At 41.9% G+C, this 10,863-nt stretch overlaps 1 protein-coding gene across 1 annotated transcript; it reads right to left on the reverse strand.

Annotated features, from left to right (window-relative positions):
- Window positions 1-9,237: 9,237 nt before the first annotated feature.
- LOC145957187 (uncharacterized) lies at window positions 9,238-10,863 on the reverse strand. The gene is made up of 2 exons (XM_083073404.1): window positions 10,722-10,863; window positions 9,238-10,379 (listed from the first exon to the last, which is right to left on the reverse strand). Exons 1-2 carry the CDS (start codon window positions 10,861-10,863, stop codon window positions 9,238-9,240), a joined length of 1,284 nt encoding a protein of 427 aa, XP_082929530.1.

The following is a 10,863-nucleotide window of genomic DNA, read 5'->3' on the forward strand; positions in this document are numbered from 1 at the left end:
GGGATTTTCAAGTCCTATGTTCGGCCTTGGGGATAGAGGTGTCTCTGCCTGTTTTTCTTCATTTTTGCCAGTTAAAAATGGGTGTTCCTCCTTATGGCTTAATGTCCCTAAGTGGGAGTAAGGCTGGGGGTCTATTTTCCCTTTACTCCCAGTCGTATAAAAATTTTAAACAAGAGTTCTTCCGGGTGGCGCTTGTGGATGTCAACCCGTTGGAGGATGGGGTGTTCTATTTCGGCGGGTTGCCGAAGTTCCCCTTCTATTGGCGGCCAGCACTGGCTAGATTTCACGGGGTGGGGAATTTGCAATTGTCGGCTTTAGAGTCCGCTGCTATTGCAAACCTTGAAGCGCTCCCTTGTCCCTTAGATTGCAAGCTCGTCCTGTCGCTTACTAATTCGGCATACAAGGAGAGGAGTCTAGAGACTGAGTATCTTGTCCTTTTCAGGTGTTTAGGGTTTGTAACAGTTTCTGTTACTGATGTATCGGATTTCTTGTGTTCGCAGGCATAATGGGTAGGAACAAGTAGCGTGAGTTGAAGCACCGCTACAACGTCGCCGAAATTGAAGTTCTAGAGCCTCAAGAGGAGGAGGTGACCCCCTGGAGACCCGTCGAAAAAGAAAAAAGGGAGAGAAAGAGGTCGGGGGGACCTCTGCCCCTCTAAGTGCTGAAGAGGTGACCTCCAAAGCCGCCGACGCTGACGCGGTTGATCTCACTGGGAGTCCTCCGCCGAGGGAGCTCCCTAGGTGACCGCCGAGGAGATCGCTCAGGCCGCCGAGCAGGTTGCTCAGGCCACTGAGGTTGGTGACTTGCTCTTGTGGTTTTCCTTTTATACTGCATTCTTCTTGACTTTTTGTCTTATGAAGCAATTTTTGATTTTTGTCTTTTGTAGGCGGGGAACGCTGCCGAGGTCCAGGGGACCCCGGAACCGGAGGCACCAGGGGTGGGTGGCCCAGTTGCTGAGCAAGGGGCACCTGCCTCTACCTCCGTCGATAACCGCGGAAAGGGACCGAGCTCCGAGGTCCCGACACCTACTCCCGCAACCTCGGCGTCATCGTCTGGCTCGTCGAAGGAGCGCCCCAGAAGCCAGTACCTCGCCCATCGCTTCGGGAAGGATCGTTCTCGGGTGCGGCTGGATCATGTGAGCGCTTTGGAGGACATAAATTCTATATGGAGTGCGGGGGGTGACCTTAGAGAAGTTCTTCTCCAAGGAGTCGCTGAGTTCGGTCGATCAAGCGATGATCGAGACAGCCGGGCCATTGGAAGGCCTTGATTCTACCGAGGTCTTCCTGCAGAGGTCCATTGCCATCGTGGATCACTGGAAGCACAAGTGGTCCAAGCAGTAGGAGGACCTGGCGATGCTGAAGGGTCGAGTCCAGCCTTTAAAGGAAGAGAACAAGGCCTTGAAGGAGGAGAATCGGGCCTTGGCGGGCGCTCTCGGGGATGCGAAGCTGCAAAATGAGGCCGAGCTTCAAGCCACCAGGAGGGAGCTGGAGAGAGTTCGGAAGTCCTTAGAGATTGCTCTAAGGTCCAATGAGACTCTAATGGAACTACTTGGAGAAGATTGATGAATCTTCAAGTGCTCCATTCCAAGACCTTTAAACTCTTAAGGTTGACCACGAATTTGGATGAGGAACTCCTTTGAAGAAGCTTCAATGGAGAAGAATCACCAAGGAGGTTCGGTTACTCCATGAAAGAGTGATGAAGCTTGTTGAACAAGATAAAAGGTTGGAAACCTTTGAGAGAAACCTAGAGAGAAAGTTTCTCCACGAAATTTAGGACTTTAAGAGGAGAGAATTTGAGTCAAATTCTGATTTCATATCTCAAAAAGTGAAGTACAATGAGCAATTTAGAAATATATAGGGAGAGGTAGCTTGTAGAGGAAGCTAATCTTAACCATGGTTCACTAGGAACCATGGTAAGGTGTAGCTAACCATCCATGGTTTCTAAAACTTGTAGGAGAAGCTAACCTTGACCATGGTTCACTTAAGAACCATGGTAAGGTCAGCCAAACCTACTAAGGTTTAGAAGCTTGGAAGGAAAGCTTCAAAGCTTGTAAGAGAAGCTAGAAATTTCGGCCAAGAATAAAAGGAATGAGCTAGGTGGGCAAGGCTAAAAAATGCTCCATGATTTATTTCAAAAATATTTGATTTGGTTTAGTTAGGTTCATCATATGATGATGAGACCTAGCTAAATCAAATCTATGAAAAATTAGGAGCAAAATGAGTCTAATATGCAAAATTTTGCCTAGACCCGGTTCTGGCCCAATTACTAGTCACACCCTCAAGCATTACTAAATGTCACCCCTTTTTCCCTACCGAAAAAATATAAAATGAATATATCAACAAAGGAGGTTAAATGGAGTTAAACTCTCCAAGTAACCCACCCTAAAATCAATATACAATCACTAGTTAAAAGCAAGTAAAGTGCCTCACAAATACAAAGGCAAAAATAAGCCTATACAAAGAGACTACTATATGTACAAACATATGAAAGGTCTTTAATATCATCCCATTCCTCTCGGTTCTTTTAAGATATCACCTCTTGGATTCCTTGGCCTTGGCCATAGGCTATCATCCCCTCCCTCCTGAAAAGGATTTGACCTCAAATCTCGAGGGTCTTCATGATTATTGGCCACACCTACAAATATATAATACAATTCATTAGAGGTGATATTTTCAACAAATAAATGTGAAAGGTATATCCTAGAAGGAATCCTTTCATGGAACCTAAAGAAATGAATGATACTAGACCTTCTAATATAATGAATAGGATCATCTCCTAAACATAGACTAGATATATTACTAAATCCTAAAAATGTGCTAAAACTAAAACTATAGCACACTAGAGACTAAATCCTAAAAACTAGAACATCTTGCCTAAAATACCCTATGTGGTAACCTAGGCATTTCCTAGAAAATAAGGAAAATACTACTAAGAAATTTCCTAAACAATTTTGGATTATATTATTTGTTGGATAGTTATGAAAAGAATTTGTCACAAGGAACCTTGAAGGTTCATATGTTATATCCAACAAATAATATATTCCATATATTGGGTGCATTATTGACACAACTAAGGTAGGAAAAGTCCTACACAAAAGAAAGCTATCTACCTTGGGCACCACCAAGGAAGTAGCATGAGAAGTAGAACTAGGTGAAGTCCACTTCTCCTTTCACCAAATCTTGAAGTTGAGACTCTTTTTCTTTAAAAATAATGGATTTATGAATCTCCTCCTCAAGACTAGTGGCAGAATGAGGGCAAGAGTTAAGATCTTTATGAATAAAGAGAATTTTTTTCATAGGATTTTTAGTACTAAAACAATTCTCTTTAGTCACAAATCCTTTAGAGGATATTTCTTCCTCTTTACTCTTCCCTGCACAAAGTTCTTTCTTTTTTTCTATTTCTTCTTTTCTTTTGATTTTCATTTGTCTTCTTCTTTTGTGTTTTCTCATGTCTTCTTTCAATTTTTCTTCTTCTTGTTTAAGAATTCTCAACTTCTCATCTAGGATAGCAAGTTTAGCCTCTCTTTCATTTTTCTCCTTCTCTTTTTGAAAGGCCTCTTGCTTCTTCCATAGTTTAAGTGATTTTAGCTCTTTTGTTAAGTAAGAAATGCTTTTAAGAGAGCTATCACTTCCACTATAGTTGGATTGTTGAGACATTTTAAACAACAAGATTTTTCTCTTCACACAAAAATAGATTTTAAAAAAATAATATTTTTGAAGTGCTTAGACTTGGCACTTAGAGGTCTAAGAGTACAAATTGAACTATGGAGGGAGGTGAGCTACTAAAGAGCCACTTAATAACCAAGCCTCTTCAAGTAAAAATCTCTAAACCCCCTTGTACGTTTGCCTTGCACAAAACAATTTTCACAAAGATATTTTTCAAAGAAAAATAACAAGCAAGTGCCTAAAGTGTACAATTAATCAATACTTGAAAACATAAATGGCAAGAAAATATAGATTGCTTGAAAACTTAAATTTCTGAAAACATAAATTGCTTAAAACATAAATTGCATGAAATCTTAAAGACAAGAAAACATAAACTAGGCGTTGAAAGCAATTAAACCTATGTGAGAGCTTAAAAGACACCAAAGACCTTCAAGGACCCTCCCACAAGTACTACACGGTTTTACTATTAGAACACTTAAGGAGAGATGGAGATACACCAAAGGCACTCCAAGACACTCCTTAATAAAGGCCTTGTACAAAAAATGAGAAGTTGAAAATTTTACAAGAGATGAAATGTAAATTTACACCAAATGAAATGCAAATTTACACTAAATGAAATGTAAATTCACATTCAAATGAAATGAAAATTCACTTGAAATGAAATTAATGGCTGCAACAAAAGTTTTTAGAAACAAAATTCAGCCACTAATTAGTGACAAATTTAGTGATGCATTTAGAAATAGAAATTTTTGAAATCAAAATTTCTGTCACTAAATTTGTTACTAATTTCTTGTTTTCACAAAAATTTTACTAAAATTTGGTTGTTCCTTTTCTTCCAATTCCAACCACCAAGATTGCTGCCTCACAAGTGTATCACTCCACTTTTAGAAGTAGCCTTGATGATGGATACTTCTAGGTGTTTAGAACTCAAAGCCAAAAATCCAATGGAGAAGAAATTCTTCTAGGTTGCCACCAAAAAGCCTCCAATATTGACTTCCTTTGAGCTTGGCCTTCAACACCTTCAAGGAGCACTCAACACACCTTAAGTGATGGAATAACAAGTATAAAAACTGAAAATGCACAATTAGGAACAGCTACACCAAGTGGTGGAAAGCAATGTGACAAGACTAGAAGGAAATCCAAGAAAAGACAAGCAACAAATAAAGCACTATTTGAAAGCTAGTACACAAAGGAATTCCTAAAAAAGGCACTAGAATGGATTACAAAAACAAAGCTAAGATTAGAAACAAAATTAAGACACAAAATATGTGGCTGGACTGAAAATTAATAGGCAAAAATTTCACCAAAACCGAGAGCTAATTCACACAAATTTTCACTCCTTGGCTTTTCTTATGTTCTTTCTTTTTGTTTTCTTTTTGTAAATTCTTTTGTTCTTTCTTTTTCTTTGTTGACAGAGGAGTTTAATGCCTTTTAAACATTTTTAAGTCTCGGATTTAATAGGATAGAACTGCTGCAAAAATTTTCACACAAAACAAGAGGTGTTCATATGCATGATTCAACTAGTGCTTCACAATTTCGTAGTATTTTTAGGTCAAAAATTTAGGCACTATTTTCTTTTGTTTTTCTCATGCATTAAGAACACATACACCTCTGTTTTGTATCTGTTTCAATGCTTTAAAAAGTGTTAAAAGTTTCAGCCACAAAACAAGACTCAAAGAAACCTAATAGGAATTAGTGTTTAACAATTTTTTTTGACAAAACTTTTAACAAGACATAAAGGAAACCTAACTCTAAGAAATTTGCTAGAACTAATAGCAAATCATGAACTCAAATATGTAAAACAAAAGCACATGTGAGTAGGTTCAAATTTAATAACAAAAAAAATGCACCAAACAATGAGTGAAGAACAACACAAAATTATGTCAAACAAGCTAGTCTAGGAATATTCAACATACAAAGGACTACACATGACTTCTAAGACAAAACAAGTGATTCAAAAATAAAACTAATGCAATATGAATGTTGTCCAATCACGGACACATGTTAAGGAATGGAGAGACTCAAACAAACATAAAAAAAAACGCACAAGAACAAGAGTCCTAAAAGCACAAACCGAATTGATTCACAAGAATTGGAAACAAGCAAAATATGAATCAATTACTTCTCATGAGACATATAGGATCCATCAAAATATGAAATAAAACTAGATCCATAAAGCAACACAAATTTAGACAAAGATAAGGAAGGAACAACACGGATTCAATGAAGAAAAAATTAGAAACACATAACCTCCAGAGCACTAGGCTCTGATACCAAAACTGATGGAACTACTTGGAGAAGATTGATGAATCTTCAAGTGCTCCATTCCAAGACCTTTAAACTCTTGAGGTTAACCATGAATTTGGATGAGGAACTCCTTTGAAGAAGCTTCAATGGAGAAGAATCACCAAGGAGGTTCGGTTACTCCATGAAAGAGTGATGAAGCATGTTGAACAAGCTAAAAGGTTGGAAACCTTTGAGAGAAACTTAGAGAGAAAGTTTCTCCACAAAATTTAAGACTTTAAGAGGAGAGAATTTGAGTCAAATTCTGATTTCATATCTCAAAAAGTGAAGTACAATGAGCAATTTAGAAATATATAGGGAGATGTAGCTTGTAGAGGAAGCTAACCTTAACCATGGTTCACTAGGAACCATGGTAAAGTGTAGCTAACCATCCATGGTTTCTAAAACTTGTAGGAGAAGCTAACCTTGACCATGGTTCACTTAAGAACCATGGTAAGGTCAGTCAAACCTACTAAGGTTTAGAAGCTTGGAAGGAAAGCTTCAAAGCTTGTAAGAGAAGCTAGAAATTTCGGCCAAGAATAAAAGGAATGAGCTAGGCGGGCAAGACTCAAAAATGCTCCATGATTTATTTCAAAAATATTTGATTTGGTTTAGTTAGGTTCATCAAATGATGATGAGACCTAGCTAAATCAAATCTATGAAAAATTAGGAGCAAAATGAGTCTAATATGCAAAATTTTGCCTAGGCCCAGTTCTGGCCCAATTACTAGTCACACCCTCAAGCATTACTAAATGTCACCCCTTTTTCCCTACTGAAAAAAAAATAAAATGAATGTATCAACAAAGGAGGTTAAATGGAGTTAAACTCTCCAAGTAACCCACCCTAAAATCAATATACAATCACTAGTTAAAAGCAAGTAAAGTGCCTCACAAATACAAAGGCAAAAATAAGCCTATACAAAGAGACTACTATATGTACAAACATATGAAAGGTCTTTAATATCATCCCATTCCTCTTGGTTCTTTTAAGATATCACCTCTTGGATTCCTTGGCCTTGGCCATAGTCTATCAGACTCACGTTGCCCAAGTGAGTGAGCTGCAAGAGCTCGCCAATTCTTCCCATAGTCGGGTGCGTTCCTTGGAAGACGAGGTGACTTCCCTGAAGGTTGAGTTGGTGACGGCGGCCGAGAAGCGCCTTTGTGATGAGGTGCTTCTTGGTGGGAAAGAGGAGGAGGTCGCCGCTCTGAGGGTGGACCTCGCGAAGATGGCTGCGGAGAAGGCAGGGCTGGAGAAGAAGCTTGAGGAGACTAAGCAAGCTGTCGTGGTTGAGCATAAGAGGGGATTCCTCAAGGCAACTCACCAGGCGAGGTTACCTGCATCGGGGTTCGACCTCTCCGTTATGTATGTGGAGAAAGAGGTACACTTTGGGAAGCTGGTGAAGGAGGACGACCTTCAAGATAGCTCGAGCGACAATGCCTCCGCCTAGGCCATCTTTGTAATAGTTTAGTTTATTTTTCTCTGCTTATTGTTGTTTGGATTCATGTTTTGAACCTACGAACTTGCTTTGTATATATCATTTTCTTTGAGCTTTTCGACTTGCACTTTTGATGAGTTTATTTGGACCTTTGGTTTTGCATTCGTGTTGTAGGCTTTGTTTTTGCCTGTTTGTGTTGTTCTAAAACACATTCGTAATTTGCTTTGTATTTTGTGCTTTAGTGCTCGGATTCGGCGTAGGGCAAGGTGATTTGTACCAAGGTTCGAATTCGACCTTGGGTGAAAGTGAGATATTTCGCAGTGGGGTTCGAACTTGACCTCAAATTAGAGTAATCCTGCCGAGGTTCGAATTCGACCTCGACTTAAAGTAAAGTGGATCTTATGGAGGTTCGAACTCGACCTTGAATGGATCATGCCGAGGTTCGAACTCGACCTTGAATGGATCATACCAAGGTTCGAACTTGACCTCGGACTAGAGTAGAATGAATCATATGAAGGTTCAAACTCGACCTTGAATTTAGAGTAATATGAATTATATCAAGGTTCGAACTCGACCTCGGATTTAAGCAGAACGTATTAAGGTTCGAACTCGACCTTGTATTTAAGTAAAGCAAAACATATCAAGGTTCGTACTCGACCTTGACTAAGAGCGAGATAAGTCGGACCAAGGTTCGAACTCGACCTCGGCGTAAAGTAAAATAAATCGTGCTAAGGTTTGGACTCGACCCCGGTTTGGCATGAAGCATCTTATGGTAAAATGATGCAAAGTTAAGAGAATATGAATGGAAAAGAATGAGTTATTTTATTGATTGTATATATGTGCCTCGTTAAAAACCCTCTCAGCCAAAACCCATTTTTCTATTTTTTGGGAAAAAAAACTGAGGCGGGAAAAGAGTGCACAACTCATTCTTACAGGTTTAGTTGAAATAAAATTTAAGGTGTGTGGCGTTCCAAGTCCGCGGGATGACTTTGCCGCTGAGTTCTTCTAGCCTGTATGCCCCATTTTCTAAGTCCTCTACAACTCGGAATGGGCCACCCTAGTTGGGCGCAAGCTTTCCGTCTGATGCGTCTCTCCGTGCTTCTCCCAACAGTCGTCATACCAGGTCGCCAACTTGGAAAGAGCGAGGTCGCACTCGCGTATTGTATCTTCTGGAATCTCGGAATTTGCAGGCTTCTTCATGAATCCGAGCTTCGTCTTTGAGCTCGTCAATCAAGTCAAGGTTAGCTACTAACTCTTGAGCGTTCTGCTCGTTGTTGAAGACCTGGCATCGGTGAGATGTCTCTTTGATTTCCACAGGGATCATTGCGTCAGCTTCGTAAGTTAGCCTGTAAGGATTTTCTTGCATTGTTGACTGGGGGTGCAATGGTATGCCCAGAGGATGTTGGGAAGTTCGTCATCCTACTGTCCCTTGGCATTCCCTAGCCGCTTCTTGATCTCTAGGAGTATCACCTTGTTTGCAGCTTCGGCTTGGCCATTAGTTTGCGGATGTTCTATCGAGGTCGGGAGGTGCTTAACCCCGAGTTCCCAAAGGAAGTCCTCGAAGCTTTGCGCGATGAATTGACGGCCGTTATCGGTGACAAGGGAATGCAGAATTCCAAACCTGCATATGATGCTCTTCCAGGTGAACTTCCGTATATTCTCCGTGGTGATCTTGGCGAGTGGGCATGCTTCGATCCACTTGGTGAAGTAGTCGATTGCCACTAGGAGAAATTTGAGCTGACCTTTCACGGGGGGGAACGACCCTAAGATGTCCATTCCCCACTGGGCGAAAGGCCACGGGCACATCATCTGGTGGAGAGCTTCGGGTGGCTATTGATGCGCGTTGCCGAACTGCTAGCACTCTTTGCATTTTTGCACGTAGACTTGGCAATTCGATTTCAAGGTGGGCCAGTGGTACCCAGCTCGGAGTACCTTAGCTGCCATCGAGCGTGATCCGGAGTGCATTTCACATATACCTCGGTGGATCTCCTCGATAACATAAGCTGCTTGGGGTGCAGTTAAGAATTTGAGCAAAGGGGTGGAGATGCCACGCTTGAACAGTTCATCTCCGACAATTACGAACTTAGCCGACCTGCCCCTCATCTTCCGAGCTTCATCTTTATCCTCGGGTAGAATTCCTGCCTTCAAGTAGTTCCAAATACCTGTCATCCACCCTTGTTCTTCGCTGTCGCTAGAGTTGACAACCTTGTCGTCCAAGCTAGGTGAGTGCAAGGTTTCTTGAATAATGGTCTGATGTTGTCCAGGGCGCTTGGTACTAGCGAACTTTGATAGGAGATCAGCTTTGGTATTCTGATCTCGCGGTACATGCTGTATAGTGAACTCGTCGAAGGACGAGATCTGATGTGATGCCATGTGGAAATACCGATGTAAAAGGACATCCTTTGCCTGGTATGTCCCGCTGAGCTGGTCCACCATGAGCTTTGAGTCGCTATTGCAACTCACCCTTCGTGCTCCGAGATCGCGGGCTAACCTTAGCCCTGCGAGAAGTGCTTCGTACTCTGCTTGGTTGTTCGTCACTTTGAAACCGAACTTGAGGGCTTGCTCCAAAGTGACTTGATTCAATCCTTCCAAGATGATACCTGCACCACCACCCTTAGAGTTGGAGGACCCATCAACATACAAAGTCCATACCTGTGGCTCCTCGACCGAGATTAGCGTAAGTTCGGCCACGAAGTCGGCTAAGCACCGAGCTTTCAAAGTGTCGCGGCTTTCATACTGGATGCCGAACTCAAACAATTCAACCGACCATGCTATCATCCGCCCGGCGAGTTCTGGTTTTCTCAGGATTTGCCTGATTGGGTAGTCAATTTTGACGATAACCTGATGACTCTGAAAGTAAGGTCGGAGGCACCGAGCTGTGGTGACGAGTGCCAGTGCAAGTTTTTCAATCGTCTGATATCTTTTCTCGGTGTCCTGGAGGACTCGGCTGATGAAATAGACTGGCGTCTGCACTTTCTGGTTCTCTTGCACTATCACTGCGCTAATTGCGCCTTTTGCCACGACTAAGTATAAGAGGAGGTTGGCTGTATGATCCGGCCTCTAGAGGATTGGCGGAGTCGTGAGGAAGGCTTTGAATCTCTTGAAAGCCTCTTCGCACCGGTCTGTCCACTCTAAGTTTTTTGGCTTTCGTAGGAGAGTGAAGATGGGCCCTGCTTTCTTCGCGAGCCTGGGGATGAAACGGGACAGTGAGACCAACCTTCCTGCCAGGCGTTGGACTTCCTTCACCGTTTGAGGACTCTGCATCTAGATGATGGCTTTGCAGTTCTCCGGGTTGGCCTCAATCCCCCTGCTAGTAATCATAAAACCAAGGAATTTACCTCCCTGGACACCGAAGACGCAGTTCTCGGGGTTGAGACGCATGTTGTGTCTCCTGATTTGGATGAACACCTCGGCAAGGTCGGCAGCATGACCCTCAGCTAAGGTGGTTTTGACCACCATGTCGTCGACGTAGACTTCCAT

The sequence above is a fragment of the Cajanus cajan genome, chromosome 4 (assembly GCF_000230855.2).
Source record: "Cajanus cajan strain Asha chromosome 4, NIPB_CcT2T_4, whole genome shotgun sequence".
In the NCBI taxonomy this organism is placed as follows: domain Eukaryota; kingdom Viridiplantae; phylum Streptophyta; class Magnoliopsida; order Fabales; family Fabaceae; genus Cajanus; species Cajanus cajan.